Source organism: Kogia breviceps, chromosome 7, assembly GCF_026419965.1.
Source record: "Kogia breviceps isolate mKogBre1 chromosome 7, mKogBre1 haplotype 1, whole genome shotgun sequence".
Classification (NCBI taxonomy): domain Eukaryota; kingdom Metazoa; phylum Chordata; class Mammalia; order Artiodactyla; family Physeteridae; genus Kogia; species Kogia breviceps.
The window spans coordinates 67,214,198-67,239,870 of NC_081316.1; the positions used below are offsets into that span (position 1 = coordinate 67,214,198).

At 37.0% G+C, this 25,673-nt stretch overlaps 1 protein-coding gene across 2 annotated transcripts in view; it reads right to left on the reverse strand.

Moving 5' to 3' along the window:
* The window catches only part of CWF19L2 (CWF19 like cell cycle control factor 2), a 230,590-nt gene that overhangs the window by 141,131 nt on the left and 63,786 nt on the right, over positions 1-25,673 (reverse strand). The window contains exons 7-8 of one of the 2 annotated variants that reach the window (XM_059070794.2): positions 22,866-22,975; positions 8,891-9,549 (exon numbers count right to left, since the gene is read on the reverse strand). In XM_059070794.2, the coding sequence (XP_058926777.2) occupies positions 8,891-9,549; positions 22,866-22,975 (769 nt within the window). The remainder of the gene's footprint in view (positions 1-8,890; positions 9,550-22,865; positions 22,976-25,673) is intronic. The other variant, XM_067038548.1, reaches the window with a different exon arrangement.

Genomic DNA, 25,673 nt, shown 5'->3' on the forward strand with positions numbered 1-25,673 from the left:
ACAACTGAAGAAAGCAAAAAAAGAACAAATTAAATCCAAAGCAGAATATAAGAAGTAATAAAAATCAAAGTAGAAATAAATAAAAAACAGAAAGAGTAAAGAAATTCAATGAAACCAAAAACTGGTTAGGACAATCAGTAAAACTGATAAACTTCTAGCCTGACTGATCAGGAAAAAAAAAGATACAAATTACCAATAAAGAAATGATAGAAGCAAAATGAACACACATTCTAAGCACTTTACGAAAAGCCATCTGGAAGGCAAACAAGCATCTGAAGAGATGTTCAACATCAACAGTCATTAGGGGAACACAAAACCATGAGATACTGCTACACATCCTCTAGAATAGTGAAAATTAAAAAGACTGACTATTCCAAGTTCCTGCAAGAAGGTAGAGGAATTGGAAGTCTAATACACTGCTGGTGGTAGTGTAAAATGACACAACCACTTGGTAAAACAGTTTGGCAGTTTCTTAAAATTTAAATATATAGTTATCATATGATCTAGCCATTCTTCTCCTAGGTATTTACTCAAGAGAAAAGAAAGTGTATGTTCATACTAAGACTTGTACATGAATGTTCAAAGAAGCTTTATTTATAGCAACCAAAAACTAAAAACTTTCTAAATGTCCACCAGCAGGTGAATGGGAAAACAAATTGTGGTACAATATATCTGCTAATGGCATGCTATCCATCAACAAAAAGGAACAAACTATTGTTACATGCAAGAACATGGATGAAATTCAAATAATCATGCTGAATGAAAGAAGCCAGCCAGAGCAGAAAAAAAAGTGTATAAGGTATGAGGTATGATCCCATTTATATAAAACTCTAGAAAATACAAACCAGTCTATAATTTAAAAAAAAAAAAGATGAGTAGTTGTCTAGGGGTGTTGCTAGTGTTTGGAGAGGCAGGAGGGATGATTATGAAAGGGCACCAGGAAACTTTTGGGGGTGATGGTTTTATTAGAATATACACATTTCAAAAACTTACCAAATTGTACACTTTATATATATATGCAGTTTCTACATATGCAGTTTAATGTAGATTATACTTCAATAAATTGTTGTTTTTAAAAACCCTCAAAGGGAGTGATAAAAAATATTTAAAGCAGAAAAAAATCAGTCATAATCACAAATATTAAGAATATATCTATGATATTACTAGTTTTCCTCCATATCTAGATTTTATCATACTCTACCGAAATTAACCTGAGTTTTCAACATATATTCTGAGCAAGTAATAGCAAAACATACAAAGAGCTCAAAATCGAAACTTTAACAACCATATGTGGAAATTATATTTAAATACTGAATTCCTTTTGGGCAAAAAAAAAAAGAAATCTGTTACTAGAGAGCATTTGAGTTTTGTTTTTTTTAAAGACATTAATCTCTGTAGGAAATCAAAAAAAAATTTCTACTCATATTGGTGAAAGGAAAGGCAATACTATGGTGCTTAGACTAAGAAATGTAAAACATTTCAGGTAAAGCACCATTAGAAAAAACATATTTTTGTTCCCTCTCAAGTTCCTTCAGTCTACATTTTTAAAACCAACGCAGTGGGGACGCTGCAGTCGTGTAAGCAGAACGTTATTCATTTTTATATGCTTTAATAAAAGATATTGCTTGCATTATGAGTTATACATTTCTTGTATAGAAAATATTTTTCAGTAACATTTTTAAATTAAATTCTGAGGTATACATCATTTTTATTGTATTGTAAATGTAATTTATTTGAATTTCAGGCAACCCAATAATATTTCTACAAAAATGTCAATAAACATGAGATGAATAGCAGAAGAAATTTGTCAAAGTCATATGATTTAAGTTCCAAGGAATATCTCTGATACAATAACAACCTCCCTTGTTACTTCATTCTTTGTCACACAAGACCAGAAAATTTTTTTCAAATTTGAATGAGTAAAACAGTCTATTTGTCTCACTTTCAGTTTCTAAGGATGACTTAAAGGAAACATGTGCACATGCAATAATTTTAAGGCAATTTTATTCCAAAGGTTCATTAATATTTTTTTGTAAAAATAAAATATGCTTATAGCAGTAAGTCATAACAATGAGAGACATTTCCATTTTATGAGCTGTGTGTAAACCAAATTGTCACATTACTCTTTCTGTGTATGTGATCCATATACAGATGAAAAGGAACACCAATATTCTGGGAACCATATGTTAAAAAATAACTGACTTAAGTCATCAAGAAAGAATTCCTAAAATTTGTTCACATCACCCACACCCCTAGCCACACTCTCCTCTTCTTTAATGTTTCCACTCAAGGCTAATCCTTCTCTACTTGTGTGAGTACACTGTATCATACATATATCCACATTAACCTTGAGATCCTGCTAAATTACCCCATCCATCATCACTCTATATGTTTAGCTTCTTCTAAAACTGATACCAACTCTTTTCCACTATAAATATATTCAAGTATCTGCACCTTAAAAAAAACGGAAGTGAGGGAAGCACTTCATTTCACCCATGTCTCCCACATACAGTTTCTATTTCTACCATATCATAACCCATAGTCATAATTTAGACTATGAAATCTGGCTTATAAATCCTCTTTTACAATGACAATATTCTTGATTAAATTGCTGAAGACCTGTATTATTGTCTATCCAAAGACATATCTTTGTCATTTTATCAGACTCTTCCCTGTTTTTGAGAAACTTTACTTTTCTCTTCACTTTTCAGTATGCAAGCTTAAAGAATCAATCAAGAGAGGACAATCAAGAAGGTATGCTGACGTCCAACCAAAGCTCACAAGTTTCAAGAAGATAACTGGAATCTCAAGAGACCTTTAAAGAGGCAACTTTCATGGTCATGAAATTCGTCCTTCACACATCTTTTTTTGTTTTGTTTTGACCTGGCTTGGTGGGGGGGTGTATTTTCTAACAGGAATTGTTTATTAGTATATGGCATGTAGATCAGGATAAATGAGATGATACAGAAGGATTCTGAACATCTCTGATATTTTCAGTATTAACAGATACTTCAACACACTTAGTATTGATAGAACAGTAATGGGTATCAAATAAAGACATTAAAATTAAATTTCTTTGGTATCAATGACTGAAGAACACATTATTGTTACCAACATAGCAAAGACACTGCTCTGCAACAAACAGCATAGATGCTTCCATTTATAATGGAAGACTCTAAGCATTTATAATGACGAGCAGATGCTCTGAAAGAAACATCAGCATGACATCTGCAATTATCTTATAAAAATAAAAATGTACAAGTGCTTCTCATTTTCCTGGATTACTGCTATATTTCAAAAGCCCTCTTCACAATTATTTTCTAAAAAGCAAATCCAATTTTCCCACTAAAACGGCCTCTCTTTACAACACACACACAACACAGACACATACACACACAAAACACAAACTCTGGCTGAAAACTTTTGAGGAAAAAATAATTTTAAAAGCTCCAGCCCAATGACATTTCAGAAACCTTGAGTATATTGCAATTATTCTTTGCCTGCTGACAGTATTCAAAGATCTTGTCCCTTTAATTCTTCTTTTCTTACCACTTGTTCTCAAACTTTCTCCCCTAAGGATCTCATGACTAAACTCAAACCCTTCAGAACCTGGTATCCTTCTCTTGTCCTCCTAGGCTATCACAGCAAACTCTGCCGAAGTTTTTAACCTTTTTAACCTTACATAATATTTTATATTATATAAAATGAGTTAGCTCCTGATATCAACTTAGATAAAATCTAAATTAAGGATACCACATTAGTTTTTGTTCATATTACATACTATCCTAGGTTTCAAACTCTTGTATATATATAGCTAATATATTTTCCAATAAAGAAAAATTATACACAAACATTTTGTTTCTAAGAATAAAAAGCTTAAGATTCTTAATCACATGGGCCACTATTAGAGAATGTCTTCCAGCTACTTAAGGGCCTAAAAAGCACAAAGGAAAAGAATGATAAATCAGATCACAGTAAGAATGAATGAAAAAACAGATGAAAAAAGAAAAGTAAAAACACAAAAAGAGGAAATCTAAAGATGATGAAAAATTATATCACATGACAACTACAGAAGTGCTCACACACACACACAAAAAAACCCTCAAGAACTAGGTAAAATATATAACTGGTTAATAAAATAAAATTAAAATTAACAACATTTATAAAAATATGCCAAACTTCACCCATACTTACATAGTGCAAACCAAAGAAAGCTTCTGTTCCTCAACTATATCTATGGCAAAGATTAAAAACCTCAATAATACTATCAGCAAGGAAGAGAAAAATCATTCTCATACATGACTGGTAAGAGTGTAAATTGGTGAGTACAACAAAATATATAAATATAATTCCACTCCTTAGAATTTATTTTACAGCTATATTTAAGTAATATGCAAAAATACACATACAAAACTATTCACTGTAGTATTATTTAGAGCAACAAACTAGAAATTACCGTAAAGTCCATCAACAGGAAACTGATGAGAAATACTTGCTTATCTCTAAGCTTTACAGCAGAATAACAGAGACTTCAAAATGAAAAAAAGTGCATACATATGGGCTGGTGTGAAAAGGTCTTTAAGATAATACTGATTGGAAAAAATAAGATTCAGAATAGTACAGTTATCTGTTGGTATATTCCAAGACCCAATGCAGATACCAAAATCTGCAGATTCTCAAGTCCCTTATATAAAATGGCAGTCAGCCCTTCAGTATCCATGGGATCCCCCATCCTTAGATTCAACCAACCAGGAAATTTAGAAAAAAACTTTTAAAAAGTTCCAAAAAATAAAACTTAAATTTGCTGAGAGTTGGCAACTATTTACATAGCATTTACACTGTATATACAACTATTTACATTGTACTGGGTATTATAAGTAATCTATAGATGATTTAAAGTATATGGGAGAGGGGACTTCCCTGGCAATCCAGTGGTAAGGACCTCACCTTCCAATGTAGGGGTGTGGGTTCAATCCCTGGTCAGGGAGCTAAGATCCCACAGGCCTCGCAGCCAAAGAACCAAAAACATAAAACAGAAGCAATATTGTAACAAATTCAATAAAGACTTTAAAAATTGTCCACATCATAAAAATAGAAAGAAAGAAGGGAGGGAGGGAGGGAAGAAGGGAGGGGGGAAGAAGGAAACGAAGGAAGGAAGGAATTAAGAATAAATATGGGAGAAAATAAGCTATAACAATATTATTATACAACACAGAGAATACAGCCAATACTTTATAATAACTATAAATTAAGTATAAACTTTAAAAATTGTGAATCACTACATTGTAACCTATAACTTATATAATATTGTATATCAACAATACTTCAGAGAGGGAGACCTTTAAGATCTCCTTTCTTACGGCAGTCCTAGCAAACTTACACTCCTCAAATGACTTTACAGGTCATAGGAATTAATTTTTCCAACTCTTTTCATTCAACATGCAATGAAAACAATTTCCTCTCTCTCTCTGAGAGGGAGACCTTCATGAGGAGTAAGATGTGGAGATCACCTTCCTCCCCACAAATAGGTCAAAAATACATCTACATGTGGAACAACTCCTACAGAACACTTACTGAACGCTGGCAGAAGACCTCAGACTTCCCAAAAGGCAAGAAACTCCCCACGTACTTGGGAAGGGCAAAAGAAAAAAGAAAAAAACAGAGACAAAAGAATAGGGATGGGACCTGCCCCCCTGGGAGGGATCTGAGAGGCAGGAAAGGTTTCCACACACTAGGAAGGCCCTTCACTGGCGGAGACAGTGCATAGGTTATACATAAAAATACTACTACACCTTTTTATATACATACTTGAGCATTCCCAGATTTGGGTATCTGCTGGGGTCCTGGAACCAATCCCCTGGTAGATACCCAGAGATGATTATAATTATTTTATCTCTTGTAAAAAGGTCACAGACCCAATAAATGGCCAAGTGCTATGTACAGCTACCAAATAAAACACATGACACCCAGTTAAATTCGAATTTCAGGTAAAAAATATTTTTGTTTTTTAGTTTAAGTATGTCCAAACATTTTTATTTAATAAATCTGGCAACCCCAGTTACATAGCACTGTGCAAGTCACAATCTCAGTTGCCTCGATCTCTGAATCTGGAAAATGCCCAGGTCAGTCTATAATTTCTTCTGGTTCTAAAATCAGTTCTATGATTTTTTTTTTTCTAGTTCTGAAATTCATTGGTTCTAAAGCTCCCTAGAATTCTGGCATTTTATAAAGAATTCAACATATACGCAGGATAATGTTCAGACAAATTAACAGCTTCTAACAATCCTTCACTGAATCTTTCCACTCCCTGAAAACAGGCATTCTTCAAGGTCCCACCCTTGGTTTCTCACTTTATACCACTCTACATGCTCAGGAATTCTTTTTCGTTTTACGTATATGTGGAATATTCCTAGATTGTCCTTTCCCTCTCCAGCCAATCATGGAATTCACGGAAAGCCTCAAAACATCTGTAACATCAAAATTAACACAGCTAACAAAGAATACTGTCTTCAGACCAAAACATAAAGCTTTTGAGCTCCTGTATTACAGTATATCTATCAGAAGCTTACAACATATAAACGTGAAGCAATTATAGAACCAGAAGGAATACTAACAATGTAAGATTGCTTACATATTCTGCTTAGCTGCAGTCACAGAAGTAAAAACCTACACATCACCCAAATGTTAAGCCAACCCTAATGATATCAGGAAATAAAGAGCCTCATCCCATGAGCAACTGGTGACTGGAAACAGTCTACCTTCCAGAGTACCTGGAGTGAAGCCTGTACAATTATATATGTATACAGCCTTAGACATTCTCTAATCCCTGCCATGTTTATCCAGTCAATACAACTGTATTTCTCCTTTTGTTTCCTGGGAACAAAGCCCTGATGTGAACCAGAGCCCATGTGACTGGGCCTCCCATCATTCAGTCCAGATTTTCCCTCTTACTGAAAGCTACACACTGTGCTCTGTAATCCACAGCTTCAGATGGAGTCACTAACAAAAGTGATTTACCAGACTCATGACCCCAAACCACAATGCTTATACCTACTACTGTCACCAATGAATTCTATTATTTCCTAAAACCTCTTCCTTCAGTGTCCCATTCATTTGGTGATATTTTAAAACATATTTTAATGATCATTCAAGTATAAGTTAGTTATTATCCTTTGGATACTCATTTTCTATTTATGGCTATTTCAAATAGTGCCAGCCCTATGGCTAAATCAAGTTTTCCCAGGTTTGATCCCATTCAACTTGGGTTTCCTGATCGACTGACTCAGCCCTATATATAAGTGCTACAGGTACAAGAATAGTAAAACCAATAAGTGCTGCCTGTTTTCCTAATCATTATGGGTACAACCACTATCCTATCTATATTTGCTTTCAGAACTCTAACATTAGGGGACTTCCCTGGTGGTCCAGTGGGTAAGACTCTGTGCTCCCACTGCAGGGGGTCTGCGTTCTATCCCTGGTCAGGGAACTAGATCCTGCATGCATGCCACAACTAGGGAGTCCTTATGCCGCAACTAAAGATCCAATATGTCACAACTAAGACCCAGAGCAGCGTAATAAATATTTTTTAAAAGATGTGTGGTTTCAGTGCAGAAACCGTCTCTAAGGAGGAGGTTGGTGGATCCTCTGGCCGTGTGGATTAAAGGCTCTTGGCACTCCAGCCAGGCACCAGGGCTGTGTCACTGAGGTGGGAGAACCAACCTCAGGACACTGGTCCATAGAGACCTCCCAGCTACACGCAACATCAAACAGCGAAAATCTCCCAGAGATCTCCATCAAAACACCAAGACCCAGCTTCACTCAAGGACCAGCAACGAACAGTGAACACTCTATCCCCAAAAAAGAGCAAGATAGGTCTACAGCCCCATCCATTAGCAGAGAGGCTGCCTAAAATCATAATAAGGTGACCAACATCCCCAAACACACCACCAGACGTGGACCCGCCCACCAGAAAGACAAGATCCAGCCTCATCCACCAGAACAGAGGCACTAGTCCCCCCAACCAGGAAACCTACTCAACCCACTGAACCAACCTTAGCCACGGGGGACAGCCACTAAAAACAACGGGAACTATGAACCTGCAGCCTGCAAAAAGGAGACCCCAAACACAGTAAGATAAGCAAAATGAGAAGACAGAAAAACACACAGCAGATGAAGGAGCAAGATAAAAACCCACCAGACCTAACAAATGAAGAGGAAATAGGCAGTCTACCTGAAAAAGAATTCAGAATAATGATAGTAAAGATGATTCAAAAAGATGTGTGTATTAAAAAAAAACAAAAAAAACCTCTAACATTAGCTTTAAAACCTATCAACAATCAAAGTGGATTTCTTTATCTGCAAAACCACCACCAAAATTCATGCTTCCCTCTGCAGGATCTTTCACATATCTTTTTCACTTTATATTTGGGCTATGGCAGCATATTTTCCTTCAGTCTCCCAGACCTCCAGTAGGCATGCAATATTTACAATTATGACTATACTTTAAAATGCAGCAATTTCCTTTGGAAGTAATATGGCAGTACTAACAAAATCTACCAAAATATTTCTTGTAGCATATCCATTTAAAAGAATTACTAAACTCATTTAGTTTTTTAGATTGCAAAAAAGCAATAAATTTTGAGGAAACATATAGCTACTGAATTCACCTTCCAGCTCTTTTTGCTAAATATACTGTAAGATGAAATACAATCCACAAACCGGTACTGAGTTCTTAAAAGTGCATATCCTATCTCTTCCATCGAATTTAAGAAATAGAAAATCATAACTCATATCTAATTAGTAACTGATGCTCTAAAAATACAGTTCAGTTCTCTGAATCCTCTGGACCTTAATATTCACTAATCAGTTTAAAAAATAAATGAAAAAATACCCAGCAAGCGAAGACTTTGTATCCTGTAGGTGTTCTTTCCTCAGAGAGTCCTCTCTCAAGCTTTCACCCTGTGATTTTTCTCTCACGTCTTCTGAAACTTGTCCACGGTCAACACTATGACTGGTTTCTAATGGTTTTCGATTTGAATGTTTCCTGTCTCCTTCTCTCCCATCAGATCGACTCCACCATGATAAACTTTCTTCACTGTTCTCTGTGGATTTTTGAAAACCACAATGTACAGAATGCTGAGAGACCAGTGCTGAAGATGAACTAGATGGTTCAAAATTTCTGTCCTTGCTATGAAATGACAGTTCTTCATCAGAGGGTCTTAAGAATTTAGGTCTCAAATTGATATGAGAAGAAAACTCTTGATTTTGTTTTGGACTGGATTCTCTTCTACATGCTTCTAAAGACCCAGATCTACTATCTTTTTCATCACCAATAAACTTATCTTTATTGATATTCTTTGCAATATCTGTCGTATTATATTTATCTCTTGAACTTTTATTATATTTTACCAAGTCTGATTTTCTACTTTCCTGACTACTTTGTGCTCTATCTGAGTATGCTGGTTTCCGCCACCGTACTCGTCTACAGTCTTCTTTCATAAATGCAGTTTTCTCAGCTTCTTTTAATTTCAACTGGAAGATTTCCATTGACTAGAAAGGAGGAAAAATTAAACAAGATATTTAAAATTAAAAAGGGCTCAATGACTTGTACCCCACATGCCACTGTGTCACGATACACTGTCATGTAGCACAATGAAAGAAAAACTCAACAAAGAGTAATAAAAGACCCATACAATCATCCTACCTGACATGGCCTGAAATATGTCCCCCCCCAAATTTATATGTTGAACCCCTAATCCCTAGTACCTCAGAATATGACCTTGTAGACAGGATTTTTAAAGAGGTGATTAAGTTAAAATGAGGTCATTGGGTTAGGCCCTAATCCAGTATGACTGATGTCCTTGTAAGAAGAACAAATCTGGACACACAAAGAGACATGAGGAATGTGCACACACAGAGAAAAGATCATTTGAGGACAGAGAAAGGAGGAAGTCATTTATGAATCAAGAAGAGAAACCTCAGATGAAACCAAACCCTCTAACATCTTGACCTTGGACTTCCATTCTCCTGAGCTGTAAGAAAATAAATTTCTGTTGTTTAAGCCACCTAGCCTGTGTAGCTGTGTTATGGCAGCCCTAGCAAGGAAACACACTACCATAAAATGAATACTTAAAAAAATATGAATAACCAATGAAAAATTACCAAATAATGAAAATATCCTGGGAGCTGAAAAGGAACCCTTTGACCAAGTGAACAGCACTAAAACAAAATGTAATTCAGAAAACAATAAAAACATAATTTTTTTAAAAATAATTCCTATGGTCAGTGAGAATCCAGATGTTACTAAAATGCTAAAACAAAATAGATTCTCATAAAAAAGAGCAGTTCAAGAATAATAAAGACTTAAAATTAAACTATGTTCAAAAATATGCATGTAGTGTGTAGAAGAATAGAAAGAGTTGAATCCAAATTTGTGAATTCAACACTAGCCTGGGAATTCACTATACTTAGGAAAAAACGGTAAATTGATTTAAGTTATAGGGAAAAGACACATGAACAATTAATTCTACAGAATCTAATATGCATATACTAGTACTTTCAGAAAGAAAAAGCAAACATAATAGAAGCATTAACAAAAAAGAGAGAAAATTTCCTCAGCTAACTTTCTAGGTCCAAAGGGCTCACCTAACAGCCTTAGGGGAGGGGAAAAAGTGAAGCATACAAAGACTCATACATAAAAAATCCTAATTCCTGAGTCTCAAAATTCATTCAGAAAAAAAATTCTTCACAAAGATTGGATCAGGGGAGAAGGGTATGTGAGCATGTAAACAAATGAGAGTTAGGTAAATAACACATTGCCTACAAAGGAAAGAAAAACAGACTGTTATCTACTATTTGCTTACAATACTAAATGCTAGAAGATAATGGAATAAAGATCAAATTTTGATAAAAATTATAAGGCAATAATTCTATATACAGAATTCAATTCAGTCAAATTATCCTTCCTTGACGTGGACAAAAGAAAGTTATTTTTCAAAATGAAAGGAATCAAAAAGTAAATCACTTACTAATTCTTGGGGGAAAATTACTCAAGATCATTAAGCCAAACCATAAATGAATAAGGGCAAAGATCTCTGAAAAAAGGAATGCATGCTATAAACCAAATGGCTAATGTAATGGTTAAGTCTAAATAATTTTTCTTGTAGTTGTGAAAAATATAACTGTCAAGAATAACATGCATATTTTTTAAATTTATAGTAAACTGTAATTAAAATTTCAAATTATTTCAATAAAGTATGAGAACTGAGGTGGAAAGTTATCATCTTAGTCTTGGCAGAGATAATCCATTATATTTCATTTTTTCAAATTATTTTAAAAGTTCAGGTTTAACGTGTTTATTAAATTTAATGACAACATCAATAGAGTGAAACTGATGGCAGTGGGGGGGGAATATTTTCATAATATAAGCATTGCCTCATAGGCAATGCTTTTTTTCTTGGTGATACATAAATTAATGATGTATCTACAATTAGTGGCTTCTCAGATTAAATAAAATATGGTAATAATAAAAACAAAAACAGCAGTTACCACAATTTATCCAATGCTTATTTTACTACATCTATTGTATCATTTAAGTGGGCTCTATAAACAATGCCTAGGTTCAAATTTACACATGAGCTATGTAATCTTGGTTATTTAAACTGTCTGCCTCAGTTTCTTCATTTACCAAACAAGGATAATAGTACAATTATGGGTATTAAATAAGTTTAATTATACATGAAGTATTTTAACAGTACCTGGCAGATGAAAAGCATTCAAATTATTATTAATGTTCACAACAATTCTATGATATTGATATTAATAGCCATGTTTTTAGTATGAAAAATAAAAATGAATCTAAGGTCACACCGCAAGAGTTACAAACACTGTATTGAAATTCAGGACTATTTGACTACAAAGCCAATGTTTTTAACTACTATGTCAAAATGCCTCACTCTGTGATTCTTAACTGTTCTAGAGCATTAAGAAATTATATAAGGGACTTCCCTGGTGGTCCAGTGGTTAAGACTTCACCTTCCAATGCAAGGGGTGAGGGTTCAACCCCTGGTTGGGGAGCTAGGATCCCACATGCCTCGTGGACAAAAAACCAAAACATAAAACAGAAGCAATACTGTAACAAATTCAATAAAGACTAAAAATGGTCCACATCAAAAAAACAATCTAAAAAAAAAGGTTAAAAAAAAGAAATTATATAAAAAGTTCACAATTCAAAACATAAACTCATAATAACCCCTAAAAAAACATAAGAAGAAAACTAAAGGCCATGTTATGTATAAATATATAAATTCAAAATAAAATATTAACAAATTAAATGTAGTGGTATATTAAAGGAAATGCCATAATCAAATAGGAGTCAAAGAAAGCAAGAATGGTCCAATGTTAGGAAATATATTCAGGCAATTCATCTCATTAACAAAAGAAAAAAAAATCACAGTTATCTCAAAGGATACCAAAAAAATTATTTCATAAAAATTAGATACCCATTCCTAATTTAAAAGCAAATTAACAAAAAAAACTTTTGAATAAACTTTGAATGCAAAGATACTTTCTAAAGATGACAATCTTCATCTTAAATGCAAGAAGTAATCACTTAAACACAGAAAAGTGTTATTAATCAAAGTTCTGAAATTCTACTTCAAGAATACAAGAAAGTTTAAATATTGTAATGCTGAGTAGCAAAAGCAAAAGTAATCACCATTTTCATATAACTATTTTCCCATATAACCCAATTAAAAAAAAATAACACTATAGATTTAATGACAAGGGTTTAAAAAAATGGGCAGACTAGCACCAGGAAAGTCAGAAAACATAAGAAAACAAAGATTCACCATACAATTGAAAAAAAATAAAAATATCTTAAGGATACTTGCATAACAACTGTATGGAGAAATGTACTGAAGAGCATAAATAAAAATCTGAATTGACTGTGGTGACCTAAATGGGAAAGACATCCGAAAAAGAGGGGATATATGTATAGGTGTAGCTGATTCACTTTGCTGTACAGTAGAAACTAATGTAACATTGTAAAACAACCCAACTCTAATAAAAATTTTAAAAAATTTTGAATTGAGAAATAACCAGTATTTTAGGATGAGATTACTCAATATTACAAAGATATTAATTGTCCTTGATTTATCTATATATTTAATTAAATTTAAATCAAAATTCCAAAATGAATTGTAAATTTATAATGTATTTTGGAAAACTGTTTCTTTTGAGCTTGAACTTGACAAAATTGATTCTAAATTTAACAACAACAAAAAGCACACATAAGAATGTAAAGTTACTTTTTAGTGACAAATTAAAGAAGACTTACCCTGTCACATAGTAGGTGTTCACTAATTATTTGCTATCTGCCTGAATTACTGAAAACTACAGTAATTAAAATAGAATGGAACTAATTCCAGGAAACAACAAAAACATCAATAAAATAGATTTGAGAGTAAAGAAATAGATTGATTTTATAAAAAATGATGTAACATATAATAAATGTGTCATTTCTAATTAGTGGGAAAAAATAATTCATTCAATATATTATAAATGACTACCTAAAGACTTAAAAAAAGTTAAATACTTACTTTATACAAAATTATGTATTTCTAAAATATTAAAGCTATCCATAAAAATAAAACTGAACAAGTTCTCAAAGGAAATACAGGTGTACATTTTTATGATCTTGGGGGTGGAGAAGGCCTGTCAATGAATTATACCAAGAACGTTAAGTCATAAAACAAAAACCTGATAGGTTTGGTAAAAATATTTAAAATATATTCATAGCAAATATAAACAAAGTAAAAAATACACATGACACTAACAAGAAAAAATTTCAACAGACTTATTAAAGGGTCTTAATATCCCAAAATGGGTAAATACCATCAATAATCAAATGGCCAAACAAATACGAAAAAATATCCCATTTTGCTAGTAAACAAATGTATAAAATTAAAGCAAAGAAAAAGTCTGCTTACTGATCACAGTACCACAGACTATAAAGAATGGTAGAACTACTATTGAAAATCATGTAATAAAAGTCATTTTACTGAGAGTATAATTTCTTCAATATTTCTGTACATAAATTTTGCAATACATATCTTACTTTAAGTGTCTACATCCTCTAAATTGACAATTTCCCTTTTAGTAATTCATGTAAGAAAGTAAGCAGGTAAGTATGCAAAATGCATTGGAAAAGATGATCAGCACAGTGTTGTTTAGCAGGGGAGAAAATAAAAATATATAAATGTCCCTCTACTTCATAGGAGAAGATGGCGGAAGAATAAGACGCAGAGATCACCTTCATCCCCACAGATACATCAGAAATACGTGGAACTACTCCTAAAGCACACACACTGAATGCTGGCAGAACACCTCAGACCTTCCAAAAGGCAAGAAACACCCCACATACTTGGGTAGGGCAAAAGAAAAAAGAATAAACCGAGACGAAAGAATAGGGACGGGACCTGCACCAGTGGGAGGGAGCTGTGAAGGAGGAAAGGCTCCCACACACTAGAAGCCCCTTCATGGGCGGAAACTGTGGGTGGCAGAGGGGGAAGCTTCAGAGCCGCAGAGGAGAGTGCAGCAACAGGGTGCGGAGGGCAAAGCAGAGAGATTCCAGCAGAGGATCGGTGCCGACCGGCACCCACCAGACCGAGAGGCTTGTCTGCTCAACCACCGGGAAGGACGGGGGCTGGGAGCTCAGGCTCGGGCTTCGGTGGTTGGAAACCGGGAGAGGACTGGGGTTGGCTGCGTGAACACAGCCTGAAGGGGTTAGTGCACCACAGCTAGCCGCAAGGGAGTCAGGGAAAAGTCTGGAGCTGCCGAAGAGGCAAGAGACCTTTACTTCCCTCTTTGCTTCTGGGGGCACGAGGAGAGGGGATTCAGCGCAACGCTTAAGGGAGCTCCAGAGACAGGCACAGAAATGCCGAAGAGACAAAAGACTTTTTCTTGCCTCTTTGTGTCCTGGTGCAAGAGGAGAGGGGATTAAGCGCGCCACGTAACATAGCTCCAGAAATGGGCACAAGTCACGGCTGTCAGCATGGACACCAAAGATGGGCATGGGACACTAGGGCTGCTGCTGCTGCACCAAGAATCCTCTGTGCGAGCACAGGTCACTCCTCACACCTCCCCTCCTGGGAACCTGTGCAGCCCGCCACTGACAGGGTCCCGGGATCCAGGGACAGCACCCCCAGGAGAACGCGTGGCGCACCTCAGGCTGGTGCAGCGTCACGCCGGCCTCTGCCGCTGCAGGCTCACCCCGCATCTGTGCAACCCCCTCCCCCCGGCCTGAGCCAGAACCCCCGAATCACCTGCTCCTTTAACCCCATCCTGAGCGAAAAGCAGACGCCCTCGGACCACCTACGTGCAGAAGTGGGGCCAAGTCCAAAGATGAACCCCAGGACCTGTGCGAACAAAGAGGAGAGGAGGAGGTCTCTCCCAGCAGCCTCAGAAGCTGCGGATTAAATCTCCATAATCAACTTGAAGGGCCCTGGATCTGTGGAATACCTGAATAGACAGAATCATCCCAAGTTGAGGAGGTAGACTTCAGGAGCAAGATATATTATTATTTTCCACTTTTTCTCTTCTTCTGAGTGTGTATGTGTGTGGTGCTGTGTGAGATTGTGTCTGTATAGGTTTGCTTTCACCATTTGTCCTCGGGTTCTGACCGAAGAGTTTTTTTTTTCTTTTTAAAATTTTTCTTCTTAATAATTATTTTTTATTTTAAAAACTTTATTTTATCCTACTTTATTTTATCTTCTTTCCTCCTTTCTTCCTTTCTTCCCTTTTCTTCCTTCCTTTTTTCCCTTTCTTCCTTCCTTCCTTCCCTTTCTTCCTTCCTTCTTCCCTTCTCCCATCGTTCCTCCCTTCCTTCCTCTTCCTTCCTCGCTTTCTTCCTCCCTTCCTTCCTTCGTTCCTTTCTTGCTTTCTTCCTCCCTTTCTTCCTTCCTTTCTTCCTCCCTTTCTTCCTTCCTTCCTTCCAATCTTTCCTTTCTATTTTTTCGCCCTTTTCTTCTGAGCCTTGTGGATTAAAGGCTCTTGGTGCTCCAGCCAGGAGTCATGGCTTTGTCTCTGAGGTAGGAGAACCAACTTCAGGACACTAGCCCAGAAGAGACCTCCCAGCTCCACGTAATACCAAATGGCGAAAATCTCCCAGAGATCTCCATCTCAACACCGAGACCCAGCTTCACTCAACGACCAGCAAGCTACAGTGCTGGACACCCTTGGCCCAACAATTACCAAGACAGGACAAGAGACACATCCATTAGCAGAGAGGCAACCTAAAATCATAATAAGGCTACCGACACCCCAAAACACACCACCAGACGTGGACCTGCCCATCAGAAAGACAAGATCCAGCCTCATCCACCAGTACACAGGCACTACTTCCCCCTACCAGGAAACCAACACAACCCATTGAACCAACCTCAGCCACTGGGGACAGACACCAAAAACAACGGGAACTACGAACCTGCAGCCTGCAAAAAGAACCCAAACACAGTAAGCAAAATGAAAAGACAGAAAAACACACAGTAGATGAAGGAGCAAGGTAAAAACAAACCAGACCTAACAAATGAAGGGTAAATAGGCAGTCTACCTGAAAAAGAATTCAGAATAACGATAGTAAAGATGATCCAAAATCTTGGAAACAGAATAGACAAAATGCGAGAAACATTTAACAAGGACCTAGAAGAAATAAACAGGAAGCAAGCAATGATGAGCAACACAATAAATGAAATTAAAAATACTCCAGATGGGATCAATAACAGAAAAACTGAGGCAGAAGAATGTATAAGAGACCTGGAAGATAAAATAGTGGAATTACTACTGCAGAGCATAAGGGAATCCCCATAAGGTTAACAGCTGATCTTTCAGCAGAAACTCTGCAAGCCAGAAGGGAGTGGCAGAACATATTTAAAGTGATGAAGGAGAAAAACCTACAACCAAGATTACTCTACCCAGCAATGATCTCATTCAGATTTGATGGAGAAATTAAAACCTTTACGGACAAGCAAAAGCTGAGAGAGTTCAGCACCACCAAACCAGCTTTACAACAAATGCTAAAGGAACTTCTCTAGGCAGAAAACCCAAGAGAAGGAAAAGACCTACAATAACAAACCCAAAACAATTAAGAAAATGTTAATAGAAACACACATATCAATAATTACCTTAAATGTAAATGGATTAAATGCTCCCACCAAAAGACACAGACTGGCTGAATGGATACAAAAACAAGACCCATATATATGCTGTCTACAAGAGACCCACTTCAGACCTAGGGACACATGCAGACTGAAAGTTGAGGGGATGGAAAAAGATACTCCATGCAAATGGAAATCAGAAGAAAGTTGGAGCAGCGATTCTCATATCAGACAAAATTGACTTTAAAATAAAAAGTATTAGAAGAGACAAAGAAGGACACTACATAATGATCAACGGATCGAACCATGAAGAAGATATAACAATTGTAAATATTTATGCACCCAACATAGGCGCACCTCAATACATAAGGCAAATACTAACAGCAATAAAAGGGGAAATCGACAGTAACACAATCATAGTAGGGGACTTTAACACCCCACTGTCACCAATGGACAGATCATCCAAAATGAAAATAAATAAGGAAACACAAGTTTTAAATGATACATTAAACAAGAGGGACTTAATTGATATTTATAGGACATTCCATCCAAAAACAACTGAATACACATTTTTGTCAAGTGCTCATGGAACATTCTCCAGGATAGGTCATATCTTGAGTCACAAATCTAGCCTTGGTAAATTTAAGAAAATTAAAATAATATCAAGTATCTTTTCTGACCACAATGCTATGAGACTAGATGTCAATTACAGGAAAAGATCTGTAAAAAATACAAACACATGGAGGCTAAACAATGCACTACTTAATAACGAAGTGATCACTGAAGAAATAAAAGAGAAAATTAAAAAGACATTTAGAAACAAATGACAATGGAGACACAACGACCCAAAACCTATGGGATGCAGGTAAAGCAGTTCTAAGAGGCAAGTTTACAGCAATAAAATCCTACCTTAAGGAACAGGAAATATCTCGAATAAACAACCTAACATTGCACCAAAAGCAATTAGAGAAAGAAGAACTAAAAAACCTCAAATTTAGCAGAACAAAAGAAATCATGAAGATCACATCAGAAATAAATGAAAAAGAAATGAAGGAAATGATAACAAAGATCAATAAAACTAAAAGCTGGTTCTGTGAGAAGATAAACAAAATTGATAAACCATTAGCCAGACTCATCACGAAAAAAAAGGGAGAAGACTGAAATCAATAGAATTAGAAATGAAACAGGAGACCTAAGAACTGACACTGAAGAAATGCAAAATATTATTAGAGATTACTACAAGCAACTGTATGCCAATAAAATGGACAACCTGGAAGAAATGGAAAAATTCTTAGAAATGCACAAGCTGCCGAGACTAAACCAGGAAGAAATAGAAAATATGAACAGACCAACCACAAGCACTGAAGTTTAAACTGTGATTCAAAATCTCCCAACAAATAAAAGCCCAGGACCAGCTGGCTTCACAGGCAAATTCTATCAAACGTTTAGAGAAGAGCTAACACCTATCCTTCTCAAACTCTTCCAAAAGACAGCAGAGGGAGGAACACTACCAAACTCATTCTATGAGGCCACCATCACCCTGATACCAAAACCAGACAAAGACATCACAAAGAAAGACAACTACAGGCCAATATCACTGATGAACATTGATGTAAAAATCCTCAACAAAATACTAGCAAACAGAATCCAATAGCACATTAAAAGGATCATACACCATGATCAAGTGGAGTTTAGCCCAGGAATGCAAGGATTCTTCAATATACGCAACTCAATCAACGTGATCACCATATCAACAAACTGAAGGAGAAAAACCGTATGATCATCTCCATAAATGCAGAGAAAGCTTTTGACAAAATTCAAAACCCATTTATGATAAAAACCCTGCAGAAAGTAGGCATAGAGGGAACTTTCCTCAACATAATAAAGGCCATATGACAAACCCACAGGCAGCATCGTTCTCAATGGTGATAAACTGAAACCATTTCCACTAAGATCAGGAACAAGACAAGGTTGCCCACTCTCACCACTCTTATTCAACATAGTTTTGGAAGTTCTAGCCACAGCAATCAGAGAAACAAAAGAAATAAAAGGAATCCAAATAGGAAAAGAAGTAGTAAAACTGTCACGGTTTGCAGATGACATGATACTATACATAGAGAATACTAAGGAAATACTAAGGAAATAGTAAGGAATATACTAAGGATATACTAAGAATATACTAATACTAAGGAAATACTAAGTTTTCTACCAGAAAACTACTAGAGCTAATCAATGAATTTTGTAAAGTAACAGGATAAAAAATTAATGCACAGAAATCTCTGGCATTCTTATACACTAATGATGGAAAATCTGAGAGTGAAATTAAGAAAACACTCCCATTTGCCACTGCAACAAAAAGAATAAAATATCTAGGAATAAACCTACCTAAGGAGGTTTCTGCATACACCTGTATGCAGAAAACTATAAGACACTGATGAAAGAAATTAAAGATGATACAAATAGATGGAGAGATATACCATGTTCTTGGATTGGAAGAATCAACATTGTGAAAATGACTCTACTACCCAAAGCGATCTACAGATTCAACGCTATCCCTATCAAATTACCACTGGCATTTTTTACAGAACTAGAACAAAAAATTTCACAATTTGTATTGGAACACAAAAGACCCCGAATAGCCAAAGCAATGTTGAGAACGAAAAATGGACCTGGAGGAATCAGGCTCCCTGACTTCAGACTACACTACAAGGCCACAGTAATCAAGACAGTATGGTACTGGCACAAAAACAGAAATATAGATCAATGGAACAGGATAGAAAGCCCAGAGATAAACCCACACACATATGGTCACCTTATCTTTGATAAAGGAGGCAAGAATATACATTGGAGAAAAGACAGCCTCTTCAATAAGTGGTGCTGGGAAAACCGGACAGCTACCTGTAGAAGTATGAAATTAGAACACTCCCTAACACCATACACAAAAATAAACTCAAAATGGGTTAAAGACCTAAATGTAAGGCCAGACACTATCAAACTCTTAGAGGAAAACATAGGCAGAACACTCTATGACATAAATCCCAGCAAGATCCTTTTTGACCCACCTCCTAGAGAAATGGAAATTAAAAACAAAAATAAACAAATAGGACCTAATGAAACTTAAAAGCTTTTGCACAGCAAAGGATACCATAAAGAAGACCAGAGATAACCCTCATGATGGGAGAAAATATTTGCAAATGAAGCAACTGACAAAGGATTAATCTCCCAAATTTATAAGCAACTCATGCAGCTCAATAACAAAAAAACAAACAGCCCAATCCAAAAATAGGCAGAACTATCTAGACATTTCTCCAAAGAAGATATACAGATTGCCAACAGACACATGAAAGAATGCTCAACATCATTAATCATTAGTGAAATGCAAATCAAAACTACAATGAGGGCTTCCCTGGTGGCGCAGTGGTTGAGAGTCCGCCTGCCGATGCAGGGGACACAGGTTCGTGCCCCGGTCTGGGAAGATCCCACATGCCGCGGAGCGGTTGGACCCGTGAGATATGGCCACTGAGCCTGCATGTCCGGAGCTTGTGCTCTGCAATGGGAGAGGCCACAACAGTGGAGGCCCGCGTACCACCAAAAAAAACAAAAAACAAAAAAAAAAACCTACAGTGAGATACCATCTCACACCAGTCAGAATGGCCATCATCAAATAATCTAGAAACAATAAATGTTGGAGAGGGTGTCGAGAAAAGGGAACACTCTTGCACTGCTGGTGGGAATGTAAATTGATACAGCCACTTTGGAAAACAGTATGGAGGTTCCTTAAAAAACTACAAATAGAACTACCATACGACCCAGCAATCTCACTACTATGCATATACCCTGAGAAAACCATAATTCAAAAAGAGTCATGTACCAAAATGTTCATTGCAGCTCTATTTACGATAGCCAGGACATGGAAGCAACCTAAATGTCCATCAACAGATGAATGCATAAAGAAGATGTGGCACATATATATAATGGAATATTACTCAGCTATAAAAAGAAATGAAACTGAAGTTATTTGTAGTGAGGTGGATAGACCTGGAGTCTATCATACAGAGTAAAGTAAGTCAGAAGGAGAAAAACAAATACCGTATGCTAACACATATATATGGAATCTAAGAAAAAAAAATATGAAGATACTAGGGTAGGATGGGAATAAAACACAGACCTACTAGAGCATGGACTTGATGATATGGGGAGGGGGAAGGGCAAGCTGTGATGGAGTGAGAGAGTGGCATGGACATATATACACTACCAAACGTAGGGTGGATAGCTAGTGGGAAGCAGGCGCATGGCACAGGGAGATCAGCTAGGTGGTTTGTGACGACCTAGAGGGGTGGGATAGGGAGGGTGGGAGGGAGGGAGACACAAGAGGGAAGAGATATGGGAACATATGTATATGTATAACTGATTCACTTTGTTGTAAAGCAGAAACTAACACACCACTGTAAAGCAATTATACTCCAATAAAGATGTTAAAAAAAAAAGTCCCTCCACTGACAAATAATGGTAAAATCATATAAATATATATGAAATATTAAGGTCATTAAAATATATACATTTACTCGCATCCAAATATGTCTGTGTAAGTGAAAGAAGCAGGATGTATTCTATGAGCCTACTTTTATAAAACTGTTTATTTTCAAAGTATATAATAACCAGAAAAAAATCTTTAAAAAAATCAAAATGTAAACAGCAATTCTCTTAAACCAAAGGATAATTTTTCTCTCTCAGTATTTGTTTGCCTACTCCTTCCTAAACCTTCTTTCTTCTAAAATTAAAAGAGAAAAACAGGACATCAATAGCTACTGAAACAGAAAGATTATTCACCTATGGTAAATGGGGGAGCTGGTTCTAAAATATACTGCTGTATTATTCCATTGTTTTATACATACACATACACACTCACACACATGCATGCATACACACACACACACACACACACACATACTCAGTAATCATGTCATGATGTATGTAAGTGAAATCATTATGCTGCATATCTTAAGCTTATATAGTGCTGTATGTCAAGTATATTTTAATAAAACTGGAAGAAAAAATAAATATCACTTTTTAAAAGCAAAAAAAAAAAAAGAGTACACATGCACACTCTCTAAACAATGACAAATAAAACTGTTAACAATCTGAAACTCTGGAATACAACAAGAACAATGAAATAAAATAAAATCTCTGAAATATACAAAATTTTTAACAGTGGTTATGTCCAGAGGTATACTATGGAGGTTTTCCTACATTATTTAAATTTCCTCACAAGAAGAAAATGTTGCTTTTACATTAAACACACGCATAGTTAAATTTTACATACTTAAGTTTTATATTCAAATATGCTACATAGGTTTACATAAAAATGAAAAGCAAAAAATGGCTATAGGGCTTCCCTGGTGGCGCAGTGGCTGAGAGTCCCCCTGCCAATGCAGGGGACACGCGTTCGTGCCCTGGTCTGGGAGGATCCCATATGCCGCGGAGCGGCTGGGCCCGTGAGCCATGGCGGCTGAGCCTGTGCGTGTGCTCCGCAATGGGAGAGGCCACAACAGTGAGAGGCCTGTGTACCACACAAAAATAAAATGGCTATAGCAATATACACATTTGAAATTTAGTATCAAGTCAATTCAAAAGTGTTTCCTGGCACAAAACACTGACAAAGTTAATTTCTCATATAACTCTGAAAATAATATGTATCTCCTTAATACTTACCCCATATCTTTCAGCTACAATGTCTTCAAAATTTCTATTTTGTTTCTCAGCTTGTTCCTTCATTCTTTGGTAAGACTTCCTTAGCCAGCTTAAACCACCATCTTCTACTACTGAAATTAAATTATAATATTAAGTGTCAGTTATACTTTTCACATGGCTATAACAGATTGCTTAAAGCTACTACAATGATTTCTAACTATAAAATTACATATTATTCCTTGAATATATAAAAATCATAAACACATTTAAAATTCAACATATACTTGAGTGCCTATATATGCAAGGTACAGTTCTACAATTATGAGAAAGGAAAAAATAAAACTACCTTCAAAAACACTGCCATCTAAGAGAATGAGGATCAAAGGACATAAATAATTATAACAAAGGTAATATTTGATAAATATTATAAAGAGCTATAAAGTTATACAAAAATGAAAAAAAAGGAAGGATTGCCTCTAGATGTGAGGTCAGGCAAAATTTCACAAACCAGGCTAAAACAATGAGTTGGGTTTCTGTAATCAAAGGTAAGAGTAGGAAGGACATTCCTAGAAATAAATAAGGAATAAAGGTACACACATGGGGTGGAAAAGCTATTTCAGATACAACACAAAGTACAAATATGGAGCTGAGAGCAGTCAAGAGGGTGGAATAGGAGGACCTGGGGTTCACTTCTCCCCACAAGTACATCAAGACTACATCTACAAGTAGAACAATTTGCATAGAGCACCTGCTGAACACCAGCAGAGGATCCTGGACACCTAAAAGGACAAGAGAAGATCCCTGCATAACCAGGTAGGATGAAGGAGAGAAAGGGAAGAAAAGGAAAAGAGGAAACGGGATGGGATCCACACTCCTGGAGAAGAGCTGAAGGAGGGGAGAGTTTACCACCCCCAGGGAGGACCCCTTACCAGTGGCAAAATATGCTGAAATAGAGGGGTGGATTCAGGGGCTACTGGACGAAAGTGCAGTGGCTGATCTGTGGCAGTCAGGAGAGAACGAGACTTCCATGGACAGTCTGTACCACAGCCCTGCGCACCTCAGCCTGAGATGGGTGTCTGCCAATGTGGGCAGGGGCTGTGTGCTGACGTGAGATGTTAGGAGAGCAGACCCAGGGAGAGGACTGCTGTTGGCTGTGCGGATATGGCCTGAAGGGATGGGAATGAGGAGCTCAGCTGCACAGAGACAGCCTGTGGGGACGGGAGTGAGGAGCTCTGAAGCTGGGAATGCTCCTGGAAGAAGTAGGACTGCCTTAGAAGCAAGGCACCATTGTTGAGTGGCACACAAGGGGTGGGGCCACCATCGCAGCCTCTCTCCCAACACGCCAGCCCCAGACTCCATGGCCATTGGGAGGGATTCCCAACAGAGTACCCATGCCCCAGTCATTGCAACATTACCCCCCTCACACCTGAGCAAGTACGCATGCCCCAGTCATAGGCACCTTATTCCCTCCTGCGTGAGCAAGCATGCATGCCCCAATCGATCACCACCTCTGGTCAATCCCACCTAAGCGAGTAAGAGTCTCCCACTCAGTTCCTGCCTTTGCCCCCTCTCGCCTGGGTGGAGAGCAGGTGCTTGAGCTTAGCCCACACACTGAGATGGGACCAAAACAAAGCTGAGCCCCCATGGCTGTAAGACTAAGGAAGAGGAATTAAAATCTCTCTGTGCAGCTGCACAAACCGCAGATTTAACCCCCATGATCAGCCTGGTATATGCAACACCTGCAGAACAACTGAATAGATGAGTGCTCCCAGAACTGAGATGGGTCTAGCTTTGGCAGCTGTGGACTTTGGAGACATGTGCACATGGGAGTTGGGGCAGGTCAGAATCTGTGTTGCAACCACACTGCCCACAGCAGGTCCAGAAACTTACCTGAAAGGTCTTTGAGGGCCTCCTGGGGAGGTGGAGGTTGGAAATGGCTCACCATGGGGGCAAAGACATGGACAGCAGAGCACCCAGGGAATTATTTTGTTGTTTTGTTTTGTTGTTTTAATTAATTTATTCATTTAAAATTTTAAGTGTATTTTTTATTGGTCTATTGGGATTTTTTGTTTGTTTTGTCTTCTTTTTTTTCCTCTTTTGTTTTGGAGCTTTTTTTCTTTTTCTGTTTGTTTCGTTTTGTTTTCTTGTCATTTTTGTGTGTTTACTTTTTGTCATCTTTGCTTTTTGTGTTGTTTTTCTTTTGTCTTTGTTAGTTATGTGTCTATTGTTTGTTTTCATTTTGACGTATTTTTGTTTGGTTGGTGGTTGTCTACTTTATTATTTTCTTTGTGGGTTTTTCTTAGACCTTTTTGGTTTTGTTTGTTTCCTTTTGGTTTTCTGTTTCTCTTGGATTTTGTCTCTTTTCTGTTTTTTTTTTGTTTGTTTCTTTGTTTGTTTTTGGCCACACCATGTGGCTTGCAAGTTCTTCCTTGGTTCCCCAGCCAGGGGTTGAAACTGAGCCCCATGGTGGAAGTGTGAAGTCCTGGCCACTGGACCTCCAGAGAATTCCTGGCCCCAGGGAATATTAATCAATGTGAGCTCTCCCAGAGGTCCTCATCTCAGCAACAAGACCTAGCTCCCCCCAACAGCCTGCAAGCTCCAGTGTTGGATGTCTCAGGCCAAACAACCAGCAAGACAGGAACATAACCCCAACCATCAGCAGACAGGCTGCCAAAAGTCGTCCTATGCTCGAGACACCCCAAAATACAGCTCTTGCCGCAGCCCTGCCTACCCAGCTCCAACCACCAGAGCACAGGCACCAGTCCCTCCAACCAGGAAGCCTACACAATCCCCTGGACCAACACCACCCACAAGGGGGCAGACACCAGA